The sequence below is a fragment of the Ursus arctos genome, unplaced genomic scaffold, assembly GCF_023065955.2.
Source record: "Ursus arctos isolate Adak ecotype North America unplaced genomic scaffold, UrsArc2.0 scaffold_2, whole genome shotgun sequence".
Classification (NCBI taxonomy): Eukaryota; Metazoa; Chordata; class Mammalia; order Carnivora; family Ursidae; genus Ursus; species Ursus arctos.
The window spans coordinates 87,397,523-87,416,185 of NW_026622874.1; the positions used below are offsets into that span (position 1 = coordinate 87,397,523).

General features: G+C 60.3%; 4 protein-coding genes across 11 annotated transcripts in view; 1 reads left to right on the top strand and 3 right to left on the bottom strand.

Annotated features, from left to right (window-relative positions):
• Nucleotides 1–51: 51 nt before the first annotated feature.
• Nucleotides 52–3,564, bottom strand: LOC113267642 (sulfotransferase 1A1). Of its 3 annotated transcripts, none has more exons than XM_026515715.4 (9): nt 3,471–3,564; nt 3,005–3,123; nt 2,145–2,327; nt 1,929–2,054; nt 1,740–1,837; nt 1,191–1,317; nt 997–1,091; nt 370–550; nt 52–244 (listed from the first exon to the last, which is right to left on the bottom strand). In XM_026515715.4, exons 3-9 carry the CDS (start codon nt 2,290–2,292, stop codon nt 132–134), a joined length of 888 nt encoding a protein of 295 aa, XP_026371500.1. In that variant the 5' UTR covers nt 2,293–2,327; nt 3,005–3,123; nt 3,471–3,564; the 3' UTR covers nt 52–131. The 3 variants fall into 3 exon arrangements, with proteins under 3 accessions (XP_026371500.1, XP_057170915.1, XP_048080597.1); XM_057314932.1 differs by having other exon boundaries at nt 3,005–3,134; XM_048224640.2 differs by lacking the exon at nt 3,471–3,564 and having other exon boundaries at nt 3,010–3,099.
• A 633-nt stretch (nt 3,565–4,197) lies between these two features.
• SLX1A (SLX1 homolog A, structure-specific endonuclease subunit) lies at nt 4,198–6,893 on the bottom strand. 2 transcript variants are annotated; one of them, XM_026515716.4, is made up of 6 exons: nt 6,706–6,893; nt 6,114–6,165; nt 5,671–6,009; nt 4,665–4,792; nt 4,410–4,497; nt 4,198–4,328 (listed from the first exon to the last, which is right to left on the bottom strand). In XM_026515716.4, the coding sequence occupies exons 1-6, from the start codon at nt 6,891–6,893 to the stop codon at nt 4,299–4,301; spliced, it is 825 nt and encodes a 274-aa protein (XP_026371501.1). In that variant the 3' UTR covers nt 4,198–4,298. The 2 variants fall into 2 exon arrangements, with proteins under 2 accessions (XP_026371501.1, XP_057170916.1); XM_057314933.1 differs by lacking the exon at nt 4,198–4,328 and having other exon boundaries at nt 4,473–4,560.
• A 415-nt stretch (nt 6,894–7,308) lies between these two features.
• On the top strand, nt 7,309–8,037 carry BOLA2B (bolA family member 2B). Its single transcript, XM_026515718.4, has 3 exons — nt 7,309–7,413; nt 7,500–7,597; nt 7,894–8,037. The coding sequence occupies exons 1-3, from the start codon at nt 7,351–7,353 to the stop codon at nt 7,991–7,993; spliced, it is 261 nt and encodes an 86-aa protein (XP_026371503.1). The 5' UTR covers nt 7,309–7,350; the 3' UTR covers nt 7,994–8,037.
• Nucleotides 8,038–10,046: 2,009 nt separating this feature from the next.
• The window catches only part of CORO1A (coronin 1A), a 50,938-nt gene continuing 42,321 nt past the window's right edge, over nt 10,047–18,663 (bottom strand). The window contains exons 1-12 of one of the 5 annotated variants that reach the window (XM_026515708.4): nt 15,471–15,673; nt 14,187–14,312; nt 13,727–13,925; nt 12,442–12,564; nt 12,221–12,350; nt 11,949–12,133; nt 11,682–11,801; nt 11,356–11,460; nt 11,088–11,233; nt 10,915–10,972; nt 10,587–10,802; nt 10,047–10,269 (exon numbers count right to left, since the gene is read on the bottom strand). In XM_026515708.4, coding sequence (XP_026371493.1) covers nt 10,165–10,269; nt 10,587–10,802; nt 10,915–10,972; nt 11,088–11,233; nt 11,356–11,460; nt 11,682–11,801; nt 11,949–12,133; nt 12,221–12,350; nt 12,442–12,564; nt 13,727–13,924 — 1,386 coding nt within the window. In that variant the 5' untranslated portion in view covers nt 13,925; nt 14,187–14,312; nt 15,471–15,673 and the 3' untranslated portion in view covers nt 10,047–10,164. Of the gene's footprint in view, nt 10,270–10,586; nt 10,803–10,914; nt 10,973–11,087; nt 11,234–11,355; nt 11,461–11,681; nt 11,802–11,948; nt 12,134–12,220; nt 12,351–12,441; nt 12,565–13,726; nt 13,926–14,186; nt 14,313–14,389; nt 15,087–15,470; nt 15,674–16,451; nt 18,056–18,663 lie in introns of those variants that run through there. The other 4 variants (XM_048224635.2, XM_057314930.1, XM_026515707.4 and 1 more) reach the window with 4 other exon arrangements.

An 18,663-nucleotide genomic window follows, 5' to 3' on the forward strand; every position in this document is an offset into this window, starting at 1 on the left:
AGCGGGCATTTTCTTTCAGCTCAGGTTTGCTAGCATTAAAGGCTCTCGGTGTCACACACACAGAACTTTATTCTTGAGGCTGGGAGTGTCACGGCAGCGGGGCCTTCGGCGTGCCTCCCGGGGAGCCCCGCTCACAGCTCTGTGCGGAAGCTGAGGCCGCAGCCCGCCATCTTCTTGGCATAGTCGGCGTCAAAGCGCTCGTTCTGGGCCACAGTGAAGGTGGTCTTCCAGTCCCCTGACATGCCTGTGGACAGAGAGGAGGACGGCTGCAGGCCCCGGCCGCACAGCAGGCTCCGGGTGGCTCGGGCCAGCTCTCGCCTCCGCTTCCACGCGTGGCTCCCCGGACGCCCGTCCCGCACGGGCACTCACCTTTCCTCATGAAGGCCGAAATGCTGTGGTCCATGACGTCATGGGGCAGGGTGCTGTAGTTAGCCATGGCGTTGTTCTTCATCTCCGAGAAAGACGAGTGCTTGACGATGAGATCCACCGTCTCCTCCGGCAGGGAACGCCCCACGAACTTCAGGATCTTCTGAATCTCCCTTTTGGGGTTCTAGGGCAGCAGAGGAGCTTTTCAGTGGAGGCTGGGATTGCTCATTGAGCAAACAAAAGGGAGGGCCCCCCAACTCCCCGGGATCTGGCCACTTCTGCCTAGAGACCACTCAGCCCCAGGTCCTGGACTTGGGTCCTCTTTCCCTGGGGCACAGTAGTTGCCCTGCCCTGTGACCCTGATACAAGCTCTTGTTTGCATCTTGATGGGTGAGGCCAGGGACGGTCCTCTTTCGTTACTGTGGCTGTGGGTCACTCGGGTCTGAGATCAGAGCTATACAGCCTTGCCGCCCTGGTGACGCTGCAGCTCCGGGTCCCGGGCAGGAAGGCGGGCTGGGGGCCCTGGGGGACTGGTGGGGGGCAGGCGGCCGAGAGGGCCTTGGCAGGTCCCTGGGGCATTCCTGCCTCTCCACGTGTGACCTGGACGGAAGCGGCAGCAGGTGGCCTCACCTCTTTCATGTCCTCGTAGAAGAGGTAGAGAACAGGGTGGGTGTGACTCAGCTCCCACCACTCCTGCACGTGCTGATACCAGGACCCGTAGGACACTGGGGGAAGGGGCAGAGACATGGACACACAGGCTGGCATTAGCTTTGGCTGGCTGCCACTCAGCTCCTCCCCGCTCCTTCCTCCAGACTCAGGCCCACCTTCCCCAGCCATGAACTTCTCCAGGAAGTTGTCCCAGGTCTCAGGGTCAGGGTGCACCTTGGCCATGCGGTAGAAGTGGTAAAAGGAGACAGCCACATCCTTTGCATTGCGGGCCACGTAGACCACCTGGAGGCACAGATGACCCCCCACACACACACACCCGAGCGTCACCACCACACAGCGAGCCAGGCGGTTCTGCCCTTCACAGCATCCCTTCGAGGGCAGTTAGCTCTTGGTCTGGCCAAGGGGGAAACAGGCTTAGAGGCTGACTTGCCTGGAACCATACTCGATGCTAATCTAATCCCCTCAGTGCCGCCATACCCAGATCTGGAACAAGGTGCGCCAGATCCTCACCAGCCCCGTCCTCCACGGGCCTCCTGCGGAGAAGACCGCCTTTCCCAGCTCTGCACAGAGGAGTCTCCCTTTCACCGACCCCATCAAGGGATGAAGCAGACCGTCTCCCCCCTTAAGATGAGACCTTCCCAGCAGACAGGGCCAAAGCTGGGATGGCCCCAGCAGCCTCTTGCCTGGCTTCCTCTGCAACTCACCTTGACCTTCTGATCCAGCAAGGTCTGGGGGAGCAGAGCCAAGGGCAGGTGTGTCTTGATGATTCGTGGAGCTGGTGTATCTTTCAGGGCCTCCAAACCTGTGCCATGGGTAGGGAAAGCTCTGCTCAGCCGGAGCCCAGTCCTGCCCCCTTCCTCTGCTCCACTGGTCCCCAGAGCCCCTCTACACACCTGTGGGGACCCCTGGAACCTTGAACTCAAGGAAGGGAACCCGCATAAAGATGGGGGCCCTGTGACACTTCTGTACGTCGCCGCCTTGGTAGATCATATCCAGGATCTCGCTCACCCAGGTGGTGCCTGGAGAGCAGGGAAAGGCGAGGTGAGCAGGGCTGAGGGCAGGCCCCTGCCGGTGGCCCAGGACAGGAGTGGGTGACCCTTGTCCCCTACCAGATTTGGGGTAAGTGCTGATAAGCAGGTCATCGGGCTGGGCTTGGAAGTCCTCCAGGGACTCCATTGCCTCTGCAAACCATTTGATGAGCGGGACCCCCTTCACATACTCCAGCGGCGGGCGCAAGTTGTCCTGGACGAGCTCCATCTGCGGCGTCAAGGGCCCGAGCGTGGCCGACTTGCCTTAACGACATCACAACGTGCCATCGGTTGAAATCTTGCTTTAAGGTGAGGGGCTGGGGCTGGCTTGCCTCTGCACACAAAGCTAGTGGGTGGTGGCAGCTGGGGTTCAAACCCACACGTAGCGCTCATGCAGCGGGTCGCGGCCCTGGCTGCCCCTTTGCTTTACCTGCAGGCCTTTTAAGAATCCCTGTGCCTGGGGCCACACCCCAAACCAATTCAATCCCTCTCTTGGGCCCGATCCCAGTTTTTGGAATCTCCGGGAGACGCCGGTGTGCCCTTGAGAACTACTGCTCTGGCACCCGCCCGTCCTAACTCCCCGCCTGCCGGTTCTCCCCCTACTTCTGCGGCGGCACCGTCCCCGTGAGCAACCTGGGCCCCTCACACACGGGGACATGCCAGAGGCCAGCGGGGCCTGTGATCCTACCTGCCAAACCACACTCTCTTGGCTCGGGGATAAACAGAGCCAGCTGAACGTGAGCTTGTTTGGGGGGCCAGAGTCTGGTATGCGGAGGAGCAAAAGTGAGGAGTCAGCAGAAGAAGGAAGGGGGGTTCAACCCGGGGTTGTGGTTGGCTGATGGAGATGGGCCATCCAGAGGGAAAGGGTGAGGATGCCACTACAGGCAGCCGCAGAGAGACAGGAGCCAGCCCTGCCCAGCCCACCCCACCTGGGAACTCACCAGACCTCTCTGGATCTTGGTCTTGTGACTGCTTTGCGCTCTGGCTCACTGGGTGCCGTGCGGTGAGAGCAGAACTGCTCTCTGAGCTGAAGGGTTTATAAATCCGAAGTGGGAGGGATCTGGAGCCGGTCTCCAGGAAGGAAAGGGTGGAGTTAAGAGTGGGAGGGCTCCCCTGTGCTCCCCCCCTTAGCACCCCAGCCGGAGCCAAGCTTAGACTGGCCTGAAAACCCAAAATGTGGGTTTAGTATGTAGAAAACAAAGGGAAGACTGAAACTAGACAAAAGAGCCCAGTAAGTTTTCACTTTAATTTTGGGGGGTTTTTGTTGTGTAATCTTCGCTCCTGATCTGCCCTCTGAACTCTACCCCTGCAGGGCCGGCCAACTGACAGCTTGTTGATAGACCCAGCCAGTTTAGAGTGGGCGGAGCAGAGAGGATAGGTGGCTTCCTTGGGAGCAGGGCCACTCACCTTCCTGCTGGCTCCAGGCCAGTCTTGAAGACGCCAGAGGTTCAGGCTGGGAGGGGCCCCCAGGCCCCCAGCAGCGCAGGCATTCCAGCACTGCTAGCTAGTCTGACCTCTGACCACAAGGCCAGTACAGGGCAATGTTGGGGGGGGGTCAGGGTGATAGGGGTTGGGGCGGAGCAGAGGAGGCGGGGCAGGCCTCCTGAGGCAACAGGGAGAGAAAAGGGCAAGAACGCCGAGTCTCCTAACCCTGGGAACGCGTCCAGCTGCACAGCTCTGAAGACTTCAGGGAGACTCGTTCATGGTTGGTGACAGAACCACGGCCCCCACAAGGTGCCTTCCTTTCACCGGGTTTGAAGGGGCTCCCAGACAGCGACAAGAAGGAGTTGGGGCTTGCAGGGCCACAGGGCCCCATGGGGTAGTGTATCCCCCTACCCACCCCACTCTTGGCCTCTGTCCTGATTATTTGGATTAAAGTCCAAAGTCAAGCTGGGCACTGGATTTGGATGGGCTCTGAGTCGAGGGTGTGGGTCTCCCAAGCATGCAAAGAATTGTGTGATGTCAGAAGCATGGGGGGGGAAGCTGAGGCACGTGGGCCTCCAGGTAGAGGAGAGGCTGGTCCATGCAGGTGAACGGTCCCTCCCCACTCTGCTCTTCTGCTCAGGCCCCAGTGACTGGCAGGGTCTGTCTCCTAGCTCCAGGACCCCTCCTCCGCTGCACAAACACCAGAAAGTTCCCTTAACTCAGACTCTTTATTGTACTCAAGTAAAAGGTACCCAGACCCGCAGGGGCGGCGCAGACAAGGAGAAGGCGGAGGGTCGGGGGCGCTGCGGGTCAGGTCTCCAGCATGTCTGTCCAGTGCTCCTGCGGAGACAAGAAGACTGGTCAAAGGCAGCCTCGGGTATGGGATGGGGTAGGGAGGCTGGGGTCAAAGCCACGTCTCACCTCTTCTGATTCCAAGTCCTCCTCTTCCTCCTCGGCGCCCATCCGGCACAGCCAGATCAGGTCTCCCCACAGCAGTGAATTCTTACAGCTACCAAGGGATGCAGTTGGTAGGAGATACAATCAGGATCCCAAGTCTCCTCCAGGCTAGGCCCTGGGTGCCAAGATAAGGACTCAGCTGCCCCGGCGCCTGGACTTGGACAACTGGCACCATCTTCCCAGAGCATGACCAGGCTGGGGCGGGGGTGCTGGACTCACCCAGGGCACTGGCCCTCTAGGGGCAGAAGCTGCCCCGGCTCTTCTTGCAGGAACTCCTCTGCTAGGCAGATCACGTGGGCTCTTAGGCGGCAGCCAGGGTGGGGGCAGCAGAGGGGGCCCTCTTCATCCTGTCCGAGGTGGCAGGCAGGTAAGAGAGAAAACCAGGAGGAATGATGGAGCTAACAGTCACAATTTCTATGGACCAGACACTCTTCCAGAGGCTTTACATTAAACAACGCTAGGAGGCACATACCACTACTATTTGCATTTTATAGATGAAATGAGGCATGGAGAGGTTACAGTACTTTCCCACAGGGATTAAGCTAGCCGATCCCTCCCCCCCCCCCCCCCCGCCCCGGAGCATTAGCAGTGATTATAGAAACAGCATTGGCCACTGCAGCCAGACCTATAGTTCTTACCGGCTAAGTGATCTCAGGCAGGCCACTTAATGCCTGAATGGCAAGGACTCAATTTACATTTCCTGAGAGCTGAGAAGTCAGGCCCAGCATCTCAGTTAATTTGTTAAATATTTATTGGCCACCTGTTGTTTAACAGACCCTTGACTACGGCAGTGAACAAGAACTGCCTTGTACTGGGGCAGGGGAGATACTGACAATAAGATAAATAAAACACCTACTATGTTAGACAATAAGTGTTTAGGCTTTATGAGAAAAAAACCAAAAAGGCAGGGGAGTGTACAAGGAAGAACTGCAGTTTTAGATGGCGAGCCAAGGAAGACCTCATGGAGAAGGAGAAGGTGGCATTTTATAAAGACTGAAGTGAAGGTCTAGGTCTAGGGAAGAACCTTCCAGTCAAAGGGGAAGGGCAAGGGCCCTGAGCAAGAGGGTACTGGTTTGGAGGAACAGCAGGAAGTACTAGCATCCCCATTTTAGTCATGAGGGCAAAGGGTGTCAGAGGGCTGCCCGGTCCTGAAATAAACAGCTGGATCCCAACTCGTTTGAACCCTAGTCTCGCAGCGACCTGGAGACCGGGTGGGGCGGCTCACCTGGAAGGAGCGCGCGCACAGGGCGCAGCAGGCCTCGGTGTCTTGGTCGGGCTCGGACTCCGCGTCAGCTGAGGTACCGGAGCGGCTCCTCGGGGCCGGGGCGCGGGGCGGCGGAGGCCCGAAGGCCAGCGGCATGTGCGGCGGCGGCGGCGGGCACAACTCACGTCGGAAGTCGGCGCGCAGCCAGCGCACGGTGAGCGGGAGGCGCGCCCAGGGCGGCGCGCGCAGCATGTGCGCCAGCACGCGCAGGTGGAAAGGGAAGGCGGCCTCGCTGCGCACGCGCGGGCCCACGTGCGCCAGGCGGCGCGAGGCGTGCGGGTGCTGCCAGGCCCACTCGAACTGCGGGCAGGAAGTAGGGGCTTCAGGGCCGCCCCCGGCTTAGGCCCCAAGCCCCCCCCTCTCCTCCCACCGCCCTCCCCCCCCCCCCCCGTCTCCTTTCTTACCCGAAGGGCGGCCACGGCGGAAGGGAAGCCGTGCACGATAAGCACCATCTCCCTGGGGACGAGAACGAGGACGTGGCCCATGAGACCCCGCCCCAACCGGTTGGTGTCAAGCCGAATCCCTTCGCCATGGTTCGCCCCCAGTCCTACCCGAGAGTGGAGTTCTCACGCCCGGCTTCAGGCCCATTCCGCGAGGCTCCGCCCCCTTTGTGGAGGTACGTCCCTTCGCACCTGTCAACCTCAGGCCCCGCCTCCAGCACAGGTACTTAACTGCCCTCCTCAGTTCCTCTTCCTTGCAGGCTCTCTCTTTTCCAACCCCCGCCTTGTTCATCAGCCCGCTGTCACCGGACCAAGCCTAGATGATCAGTCCCCTTCCTACCCAACCCCTGCCATAGTCCCACGGCTGAGTTTCACAGGGCTCCGCCTTCCCACCGCGCTCCTCCCCTGTGATAGGCCCGCCCTCGTCACCAGGGCCCCAACCCCAGCCCGGCTTTCAGCCACCACAGTGCCCCGCCTCTCTCGGCAGGCCTCTCCTCCTCCGAGCCCCGCCTCCTCCTTGAAGCCCTTCTCCAAACAGAAATCCAGTCCTTCTTACCAAGGCCCGCGTCCGCTGGTCCGCCAGGCCCCGCCTTTTTTGCGGCCCCCGTTGTGCTGCTGGACCCGACGAGCAGGGTTGACGGTGAACCCCACGTAGACGCGCCCCCGGTGCCGAGGGTTCAGGCAGTAGAGCAGGTAGACGCCGAAGAAGCGCCCGGGCCTTGCCGCGTCCCCCGCAGGGCCCATCGGGACTTGTGGGTTGATTGCTGGGGCCTGTGACCTCAGGGAGGGCTGAGCTGCCAGGGCAGCAAAATGCTTGTCTCGGAGAAAGCGTTTGGGGGCGACCCCGGGGTACCGTAGAGGCCGCAGCAATGCAGGTTCGCGCACCCTCTCCTGGCTGCAGTAGGGTGTCCAAACGGGCCCACAGAACCCAGGCTGGGGTGCAGGCGGCGGACACCTGTAAGCGCTCGACCCCGTCCTTGTGCAGACTCCGACTGGCGGGCTGACGGTAAGCGCGGAAACCCAGGACCGTTGGAAAGCTGGGCTTGCGTGAGGGCGGAAGTGCTGTGTTTACGGACGCTTTAGTAAGGGCGGAAGTAGAGTCCTCAGCGGAAGTGGCGTCAGTAAGGGCGGAAGCAGTGTGGCTGGGGTCGGAGCGGGGGTTCCATCCCGGCTAGGCTGCCGCCCTTTCTGGGTTACCGCAATGGAACTCAGCGCCGAATACCTCCGGGAGAAGCTGCAGCGGGACTTGGAGGCAGAGCATGTGGTGAGTTGTGCGGCCCGGTTTCGCCCAAGGGGGAAAGCGCGCCTGAGGGGCGGGTTTCACACTCTCCCCACCGTTCTGCCCCATAGGAGGTCGAGGACACGACTCCCAACCGTTGCGCGTCCAGCTTCCGAGTCCTGGTGGTGTCGGCCAAGTTCGAGGGGAAGCCACTGCTTCAGAGACACCGGTGAGGCCTCGGGAATACCTCGCTCAGCGCCATCCCAGCGCCGGGACCCCAACCCTGGCCACTCCCCTACACCTAAGTCCCTCGCCCCCGTCAGTGCGGCCCTGCACCGTGAACCACGACCCCAAGGATCCCGCCTTCGTGGCCCCTGTATTGAGACTTAGGCCCTCTGCCTCTTTGGTTCCCAGGTCCCGGGGACACAATTTGGAGGACACCTCCAGTCTCCTGGGTCACCCTACCTTAGGAGGCTGCGACTCAGGCCCCGGCCTTCCATTTCCTAACCCCATCTCTTCCCCCAGGCTGGTGAACACGTGCCTAGCGGAAGAGCTTCTGCACATTCATGCCTTTGAGCAGAAAACCCTGACCCCAGAGCAGTGGGCCCGTGAGCGGCAGAAATAAGAGACCAAGGCCTGCACAGCCATTAAATTATGAATCAGGGCCGGCTTCTGTGTCAGTGTGTTGTGTGTGGGAGGCTGGGAGGGATGCTGAGCTTGAGTGTAGAGCCTGGTTTCTCCCTGCCCTGCCACTTTCCATTGTCTTACCTTGGACAAGTCCCTCACACACAGGCCTCTGTGTCCCCACTTACAAAATGAAATTAAAGTCTCTTCCAGGGCAGGCGGCACCGGCCTTCTCTGTAATTCTTGGTAGAACCTTAGGGCCACTGCTGCTGTTCATTGGCCATTACCAGGGGTTCCTGCCCTCTGCCAGTTTTCAAGATGCACGGATGAAAAAGTACCCAGGGCTTCAGGGCACTGGCCAATTTAACAAACTTCCCCCACTCCCCAACATCACCCTAATGTCAGGGGAATAGAGGATCCTGTGCTTCCCTGCAGGTTACCCAGCCCCTCACAGTCTCAGGGGAGGTGGTACCCCAGCAGGGACACTGAAACACTGGAAATGCTGTTGTTTTCTGGTCCACTGGAGAAAATCCAGTGTCCCTTTAGCCCAGGGCTTTGTGTGGCCACAGTTGTCCCTGAGGAGACCATGAGCGTTTCAGGAATGGAGCTGTGGGCAGGAGATAGGGATAGGGTTAAAGCAGGAAAATAAGGCCACCTGAGCCATAAAATTGGGGCACATGATGCCCTTGGTATCAATCTTAAACACAGGTGCCAGGATTGGTTAAGGCCTGGCACAGATGGGGTCCCTGGGACCCAGGAGGGTAGCAAGTGCCCCAGATGGCGCCAGGGCTCTTTGGGGGTGAGGGCTTGCAGTTCTTAACCATCCCACCCCTCTGTTCCCCTTTTCAGGGCCAGTTTCTTGGCCCCTAAATAACCATCCCACTTCCTACCTCCCTCTTGTTCCTATCAGAAAAGCTGGAAGTTATGGTGATGACAGGTTAACCCTTCTGGGTTCCTAGGATCCTTTCCTGGCCTTTCCTCGGCTCCCTTGGGCCAGGAGGAGAGCTAGTGACAGAGTACTTAAGTACGACTTCACTAGGAGGGCACATCACCGCTGCTGTGCAGGAGAGGCTCAGGGAAGGAATGTCGCTTTAAGAGGCCCACGTTCCAGATTTTCTGCTTCTCTCTTTATCATACCCCTGATAAGATCCACCCAGTGCGTTCACAGAGCTGCGATGCTATCCCTCCTTGTTATAGAGCACCTGAGGCCTGGAGAGAAGTGACTTGCCCAGGGTCACACGGCTTGCATAGAGATTGAGACTCAGATGGGCCCTGCCTCTCTCTCTATGCAGGTGGTGCTGGAAGCTGGGGGAGGGCGGGTGAATGAGGCCCTTAGTCCTTGCTGTGGTCCCTGTGTGGTATGAGGGGAGATCTGCTGGGGCCAGGACACCCATCCCAGTAGCCCTGGCCTGGCCTCACTGAGTTGGACATCAGACACCCACTTCTAAGCCCCCACTTGACAGGGCCTGACAGGTCTCTTCTGTCTGGGGAGGATCCCAGAGTGAGGTACTGGGAGGCAGCAACTTGGCAGGAAGACTAGGGACCAGAAGGGGGCGGGGCTCATGACTCAAGGTCTGCCTCCCGCAGGCCCCTCTCCTGCTCTATGCCTCCGTGTCCTCACCCGTAAACCAGGGTTCGGTTCTAAGCTTGGCCTCACAGAAGATCCTCTGATGTTGTGCAGTTTGAAACACATCCTGTAAGCGCCGTCTAGGTGTCATGTGAGTTTTGGTTCCTCACCAGTGACAGTGACTGGACAGTCGCACACAGCCTGTGGCAGTTGGCCAGGAAAGGCAAATTCTAAGTCATTGTGGGAATTTTTGAGGCTCGCCCCAGGCAAGGCCTTGCATAGCTCAGACCCTGCCAGCTCTCAACCCACAAGAGCGTGGGACGGCTCCCACCCACCGAAGCCTGTTTTTGTGGCCTCAGGTGCTCAAGAGGCGCCCCCCCGCCCCAGCTCCTGGTACGGGCCAATCTCATCAAGGCAACCGAAGGGGCAGCTCGAGGGCAGGTCCGTTCAGCAGACCCAGCATCCAGGGGACCATCCGAGTCAGAGGTACCAGAAAATAAAGCCATTTTATTATTATTTTTTATCTGCCATCATGGCCTGAGGAGAAGGGTGTGAATGGAGGGAGGGAGGCGATGCCGTGGCCCCCGCTGAGGCCCTGCGGTCCTCTACTTGGCCTGGACCGTCTCCTCCAGCCTATCCAAGCGCTTCTGTAGTTCCTGCACCGTGGCCTGGAGCTTCCTCATTTCCTCCTCCAGCCGGGCTACGGCATCCTGGGGGAGCCAGCCCCACATCAGTCCCAGGCCCATCCTTCACCCGGGGAGCCCCCCACCGCCCTACCAAGAGCTCCAGGGCGTGGCCCTTCTGTCCCTCAGCTGCAGGCCAAGACACCTGAAACCTGTTTTCTGAGGCCTGAGGATTACCCGCTCCTGGCCCCCAGAGGGTTGCTCTCCCCGCAGAGGGTCCCCAACATGAGTGTAGGATGGCCCGAACACCAGCCTCCTTCCGGTGGGACAAGGACCACATCAGTAGCAGCCCCTGCCCTGCACATCTTCCCGTCCTAACTCCCAGATTCCCATCCACTTCTCACCGAGCTGGGGGTCCCACTGGCCTCTGGTACTGTCTTCCTGCGCCCAGTGTCCAGGCCCCGGTTGACCCTCAGCTCCCGGCTCTTTGGAGGCACGTAGCCGTCCTTGAGGGAAATGAGGAGGGGCCCAGCATCCCGGCCCCCCAGCCACTCCTCAGCCGTGAGGGCAGCATCGGGCCCTGCGGTGGGTGGGTAAAGGTCCTCCTGGAACAGGTCCGACTGTGGGCAAGGCCAAGGCTGGGTAAGAGAGTGCTTGGGCCACACCGCCACCCTGCAACCGTGCGAGGTCAGTGCCTGGCCCGGGGCCCAGGAAGGGACATGGGAGCATCACCTTTCTAGGCACTGTCATGGCAATGGGCTCACACCTCCGCTCGTGCAGCTTGTAGAATCTGTGGAAATAAGAAGGTGAGCAGCGCCCGCGCATGGCTGGCCCAGAGCTGAAGGTCCGAGTGGGGTCAGCACTGCCCAGGGAGCATGCTCAGGTCAGGGTCAGGGGTCAGTCACCTGGCAATCTCACACTTGTTCACCTCCAGGCCACGTTTGGGCATGTAACCCATGCCCCGCTGGGACTCCTTGGAACTGAACATGGAGAGATAGTGCAGGAATGGGGCCTCGGAAGTGATCTCGAAGTAGCGGATGGAGCTGTCACCCTGCGGGCGGCGGATGCAGACGCGGGCATCAACGCCACGGCGGCCTCCAGCCAGGTCCCTTCCGAGCCCTCCTCCCTCCACCTCCCACCCCCGGCCCGCGAGTCCCTGCCCGACGGGGACACCTTGCCGCAGAGGTAGACTATGTTGGTGTCGGGGTCAAAGAAGGGCAGCAGGACGCCGCTGCTGGTGTCCAGTTCCTGCAGGGACAGTGGCTCCTCCAGGTGCTTCTGCAGCGATGGGGGAAACGGGGAACAATGAGCTGGGCCAAGCCGGGCCTGCGAAGAGCTCGGGGCACAGACTTGGGGAGGGCCCTCTCTGAACAACCAGTGGAGACTTGCATCCCACAGAGGGTCAACTGAGGCCCATGGCTCTATCTGATCGGGCAAGTGGCAGGGCAGACACTAAGCCTCCAGTCGCGGCGGGTCTCCGCTCCCCGGCCGGCACGCACCGTGTCCCACAGCGCCACCTGCCGCTCACTCATGCGGCTGAAGCCCGTGGTCAGGATCTTCCCGTCTGATACAAAGACTGCACGCACAGGCCGGGTCCCTTCATGGGGACGGTCCTTCTCCTGGAAGGAAAGGGACGCGGTCAGTCAGGTACCCACGCACACATCCTAAGCACCAGACCCCAGCTGAGGGCGAAAGAGGGACCTGGCTGATGGTGCAGAGGCGGGTAAAGGGCCTGGGATCAAGGGTCATGATTCAGGGCAACTCACGGCAACAACGGTGCCTTTGCGGGGCTCGATGATGCGCACACGCTTGTCACGGCAGGAGGTGCAGATGAGGGCGCCGTCTCGGCTCCAGTCCACGCTGTAGATTGTGTCCGGGTGCACGTCGGAGCCCAGTGTCAGCACAGCCACCCCGGTGCCCACGTCCCACACCAGGATCACGTTGTCACAACCTGGGTGGTATCGCCAGCGTTAGAAACCGCGAGCCTCTGTCCCTTGCCGTCGGGTGACCGGCCCACCCCTCTTCTCCCCCCAGGCACCTGCACTGAGCAGCACGTTCTGGGCTGTGGGGTGCCAGGCCACGATGCCCACGCGCTTGGTGTGGCCCTCCAGGGTGACGACAGGCTCCCGCAGGGGCAGCGTCAGGCCCCCATCAGGAATCTCCCACACCTGCAGAGAAGGGGCGAGTGAGACTTGGGGGTTCCAAATGTCAGATCCAGTGCTAGAGCTCCCCCAGCCCTTGTGTCCCCCCACCGCTCACCATGACCGTGCAATCCTCAGAGCCGCTGGCAATGACGTTATCGTTATGCGGGCACCAGGCGATGTCTAGCACTGGGGCCGTGTGGCCACAGACCATGGGGACATTCTTGTCCACACGTCCAGTCTAGGGGGCAGAGCAGGGCCTCTGAGGGAGGGACTTTTGCTTTCCAAACCTGATCCAGCCTCCCCACAACCCTTCAGAGAGGCACAGGGAGGGAGGCAGTGGGGTCCCTGGGAGGTGGAACAGGGCCTAGGGTGGGAGGCTTTGGTCCTCTGCCCCAGTCCCAGGGGTGTCTGGGCAACTCAGAAGGGCTGTCCACAAGTAATGCAGGATGAGGGTGTGGGGCTGGGTACCAGGGGGCACACTGGGCCCTGGTCCTGCCTTACTGTCAGACCCTGGCCAAGGTCCTGACATCTCCACCCCCACCTTTCTCACCAATGCCCTGGGTGCTGGCACTCCCACCCCAGCTTCCCTGAGGGAGGCTTTCCAGGGGATGACAGGCCAAGGCCCGGGGCAGGGGAGGTTGTATTAAGGTTAGGGACCCCAGGAAAGTGTGGGGATGGGGAGGGGTCCTTCCAACAGGATAGGGACCGGGGAAGTCTGTCCAAACTGGCCCCGGGCAGGAGCCGAGGTTTGGAAATGGCCGCTTCCGGGGACAGCTGCTGCCGCAGGGCTTCCTGTGTGAAGAGCGCCCCAGCCCTCGCCCCACAACCACTTCCTCTTCTCTTGGCTTCCATCGGCCCTTTTAAGGTAACAACTTAGGACCCATCTCCCCTTCCTGTCTCACCCCCCAAGAGCACAGGAGTGTGCTGGGGGTGGGGGTCAGCAGAGCGGAAGGGGGTACAGCAGGTACAGAGGGAAGGCAGGTCTGGGGGATGGGAGAGGGCCTCTCACATCATCCCTGCCTGCAGCCAGGGGGCCAGAGCTCCCGGGGGCTCAGACGGGGCCAGGCCCAGAGCCCCTCCCACCCCGAGAACACCGCTGGGTCTGCCCGGACCCGGTGGAGCTCTCTCAGTGCTCCGGAGGGGAGAAGGCCCCGGGTCTGCAAGACTTGCTGGATGACCTTTCTGGTGTCACCTGAGCTTCAGTTTCCACGCGACCACTGCACGTAGGAGCTGGAGGAGGCTGGAGGCTCATGTGGCCCAGCTCAGTTTTACAGCTGACAAGGCTGCAGCCCAAGAAGGCTTGGTGACAGTCACCTAATCAGGACCTCTGTGGGGCCACTGGAGGACCAGAGGCCCCCCTCATGTGGAAGGCTACTGGCCCAAGGGCTCCAGGGGCTCACCTTGCCCAGGGGCAGCACCAGGAAGGCCCCTCCCCCACTGGCCTCGCAGATCAGGGCCACAAACTTGGGGTTGACAGCACAGAAGCCACTATCCCAGGTGGTCTGTGAGACGCGCACATCCTCATAGCACTGGTCGGCCTTGGCTGGCTGTCCAAACACGTGGCGGAACTTGCTGGAGCGGACCACCTGCCGGCTCATCCTGGGGGGACACGTGGGTTTGAGGGCTTTTCTCCCTTCAGGTCGACTCTGACCTTAGAGTGTCGCCCGTGTCCCCCAGGACACCCCTCAGCCAGTGTTTAAGGTCTCAACTAACTTCCCCAGCATCGGCTCCCTGGGCTCCCTGCCCCCTCCTCTGGACTGCCATCTTGTCTCCCTCTTGCTCGCCCTCCTCACCCCTTCTCATTCCTGGCCAACCTGCAAGGCCCACCTTCTCTGCCCACCCTGGGCCTCGCGTCTATACCTTCCGCCTCTGCGGCAGAGCCCAGCGTGGGGTAGCACCAAGGGCCGATCTGTCGACTGCTGCCGGATATGGCCCCCCCTCCAATGGCTCACATTCCCACCCTCTGGGGGCTTCGGTGGCGACAGCCTGGAGGGGGGGTTCTCTCAGTCACAGCAGCCACACCTCACATCCCTCACACCCACATGGGGAGCTTCCTCCCTCACCTCCTGGCACAGGGCTGGGCATCCAGAGGGGAGCAGCATGTGGGCCTGCCCAGGAGGAGGGTCTCTGGGCTCCAGAAACAGCAGATGGCTTGGGTCCCATTCTCTCCTCCCCACACCTCTGCCTCTCGAGTCTGCCTAAGCAGGTGCCCTTAAGTACCATCTCCACCCGCTCTGGAACTATTCAGGGGAAGGGAAAGGCGGCGCTGATTCTCTGAGGTCCAGCAAGGATGGTTTTCCCCCACCGGGCCGGGTGGAGAGCGACTGAAGCCTCAGGGATCACCTCTGGCTCCCCAGGCTACAGGCCCCATCCCGACACCCAACTGCATCACCTTCCCGGCCGTGTAGGGGCCATGCCGCCTGCTCAGAGGGCACCCTCCCAGGCCTCTACCCCACCTCCCGAGCTTTGCCCCTTAGACTGCCTTTGGCCCTGGCCCTTCTCGCTGGGCACCCCGCTGCCCTGGCCTGCCCCGTGAGGCTCCGGGAGGCTCCGGTGCGCCTGCCCTGGAAGCAGGTGAGGAGCCTGTGTGAGGAGAAGCAGTCCAGGGGCAGGGGGATCAGACCCAGATGCGAAACCTGGGCCTGGGGAGAGGGGAGCCCCAAAGCCGAGCTTGGGGGACAGGAAGCCATCGCCCCACCCTGCCTCCTCCCCCACCGCAGGTACCAGGCTCAGAAACCGCGGAAAGGGGAACTTGGTCTTTTCTTGTTTTGCTCTCAACCCCTTCCTGTCTCCAAGCTCAGGGCAGCTGCTCGGCTCACCCCACCCTGCCCCCACCCCTGACGCCCGTTCTGGCGCGAGCCAGCCCCCCCCCCCCCCCGCTCCCCCACCTCCATCTTGGCTGCGGTGGTCCCTCACCCCGGCCTGTGCACAGCGCCCTGGGACACGCAGATGGACCCTCCCACGCACACCCCCCTCCCCCGGGCGAGTCCCCTGCACGCGCGGCGCGGACGGCTCGATCCCCTCTCCCAGCGGCGCGCTGACAGCCCGTCCGCCCCCACGGCCGCCTTCCGCCGAGCTCACGGATGCCCCACAGGTGGCCCAGGGCAGCGATGCCCTGTCCCTTGCCCGGGGACCCAGGCTTACCTGCTGCTGAGAGATGAGTGACCCGCCAAATGGAGGAGGGAGAGGAGGAGGACGAGGAAGGAGCCGGCGGAGCCAGAGACAGCCCGCTGAGGATGCTCTTGTCAAGACAATGAATGAGAAGCGGCGTCTGCCCGCCTCCTTAGGGGTGGCAGCGCCCCTTTGGGCGGAGCTCTTAAAGGGGATAGCCCTTCTCGGGGTGGAGGCACCGCCCCCACCCCCACCCCCCGCCCGCGGCCGCCTCTCCCTCCGTCGGTTCGGCCGCGCCTGCCAACTCAGAACGCAAGCAGATGCTGCCGGCCAGTCGCTGACAATCTAATCGGCACTTTTGTAATGTCAAAATGCAAAAATACCCTGTTCCTTCTTCCCTCCTTCAGTCCGCCCCCAGCCCACTCGCCATCCTGTCCCTGGAATTCACAGAAGTCCGGCCCCCGCGCCCGCCCCCAGCTGAGGCCGAGCTGCCTTCCGCCCGCCTACCCCCTCTTCCCCCCCCCCACCCCGGCCAGGGATGGAGAGCCGAACCCTGGGGTCCCGTCCAGGCTCCTACATTTACAAACGGTGGCCTTGGCAGAGTCACCTCTCCTCTCCCATCTCCTGTCATCATCTGGGAGCACCTGGGACCCGCCTGCCTCACAGGGAACAAGTGAATGACTCTGGCCTTACAGAGGCTTCCTCCTGCAGGGGGGCAGAGGTCGGTGAGTCAGGGTCCGGCTCCTGTCCCCAGAGAGCTCTCAGCAGCCCAAGGCCGGCTCCAAGGATGCCAGGCAGAGGAGGAAGCCAGACCCCATACTCAAGAGCAAGGAGGACTCCGTTGTCATCCTTGGATTCGGAGAAGGCCTCGTGCAGGCCGGGATGAGAGGGCAAGAGAGGCCTACTCCAAACTCAGACTGCTTTCCAAGCTGGGCTCCTGGCTGTCACACTACCGAGTGACCTTGGGCAGGCTCCGTCAGCCTCAGCTTCTCCCTCTGTAAGAGTCACACCTACCTCAAGTGGGGAGAGCAAAGCGTTATGTACCCGGTCTGGAGTGTAGCAAGTGCTTAATGGATGTGGGCTCTCCCCATGGTTACTATTCGCCAGGTATCTGGGCTGGACCCGACAAGGTGAGAGGGGGCCAACAGGCACCACCGAAGGAGGCCTGGTGGGCTAGGAGCAGCTGAGCAAAGGCCCAATAACGTGATTCTTCAAGGGACTGGTTCACATCCCACCGCCACCACTGATTGGCTGCATGCTCTTGGCCATGAACTCTAACCTCTCTGAACCGCAGTTTCTTCATCTGTAAATGGGGGATAAAGACAATCTGTCCAGCCCGCTTCACAAAGCGATAAGGCTCAAGTGAGACAACGCATGTAAAAGTGTTCCACCCGATTCAGTCGTAGGAACCTGCGGGTCCTGCCACTGGACGGAAGCAACTGGACGGGGATGTATGGTCTCCACCGGAAATGGTAAGAATAACCGCTGCGTTTACCGTGCGCCCACTCTGCGCGGGGCACTGTCTTGGCGCTGTGAATCCTTTAGTCCGCGCAGCACCTCTAGGTGGCAGACCCCACTTCGTTTTATGGAGGAAACAGGCACACACTGCCCTCCATCCTGGAGCCCTCCTTTTCCAGCAGAGGAAGAGCGCGTTGGCGAGATACCTGAAAACCACGCCCCGGAGGCAAGAGCCTGGCAGGCGTGCAGAGGGACAAGCCGGGAAGCACGGATGCTGTTCTCACTCCCAGCGGGTCTGCAGCATGGGGCGGGGCGGACAGGTATGGGGAGGCCGGTGGCGGGAGTTATGTTTCAGCTTCTCCGCCAGCAGATGTCCGGAGAACACAAGACCAAGCGTCCGTTCAGTGGTGGGTGGTGAAGGCCCTGCCCCGAGGCTCCTCTTGTGTCTACGAAGGGGCTGAGCGCTCCCAGTGAGGGGCGTTGGGACAGTGTACCTGGTGCGTGCTGCTGAGCTAGCATCTCACCAAAACCCTCTTTATGGTGGCCGCAACTCGAGTTTCCTTTGGGGGACCAACCTTTCCTCACTGGCAGTCCCTGAAGTTCAAGACGGGGTCCAAGGTGGGGCACAGGGCTACGGTTCTCCCCCCCCCCCCCAGTTAAAGCAATCTTTTTTGATTGGTTCAGGGATGGGCACTTGATTCAAGGCTATGCAATCAGAAGCAGATTCGTTGGAGCTGCTGGGAAAAAGAGCCGTCTTTCCACTGGGGGTTAGTAAGCTGATAGGCTATACGGTCAGTGCTAGTCGTGACTATCTTGTCGCCATATAGGAAAAGTTGGCCGGAATCAGCCCACATGGACAACTGCAGAAGCGAGATATGAAGACTGACGTATTCTTGACATCATTTGAGTATCTGGATCAAACTGTGCCTGAACCCCTTAACCTTTCTGTCACGTAAGACATGGGTTCCTTTTTCTACGTAGGCCAATAAGTTGGATTTCTGGCACTTACAACTGGAAGAGCCCTGGTGGGTACACCCGCTCTGGAGAGGAACGGGACCGCTCTCAAGAGGCTGTAAAGCATGTTGGAGTCAGACAGACCCGGAGAACCGCAGCTTCACCATGTCCTGCTGCCCGGGCAAAGGGACGTTTCCTCACCTGTAAATCATGCACACCCTTGGTCACTTTCTAGAGTGTGTGCCCATCCCCCAGCTTCAACAATTATCAACACATGGCCAGTGTTGATTCATTTCGTCCACATAATTTTCTTGGCATCTATTAAAACAAATCCTAGACATCATAGCATTTCAACGTAAATACTTCAGCATGCCCCTCTGACAGAGAAAGACTTCTTTAAAAACTTGTAGAATTTTTAGGGGCAGCTGGGTGGCACAGTTGTTAAGCGTCTGCCTTTGGCTCAGGGCGTGATCCCGGCATTCTGGGATCGAGCCCCACATCAGGCTCCTCTGCTGGGAGCTTGCTTCTCCCTCTCCCACTCCCCCTGCTTGTGTTCCCTCTCTCGCTGGCTGTCTCTGTGAAATAAATAAATAAATCTTTAAAAAAAAAAAACCTCGTAGAATTTTTAATAAAATTGAATTAACTTTATAGATTAATTTAGGAATGAGATTTAGACTTCCATCCATGACTGCAGCTTATTGGCCCACATATTTATGTCTTCTGTTAATATTAAAGAACACTGTAATATAATCTTGTAATTTTCGCTGTAAAGGTCTTATAATCATTAGATTTTCCCCCATAGGCATAGTATGGT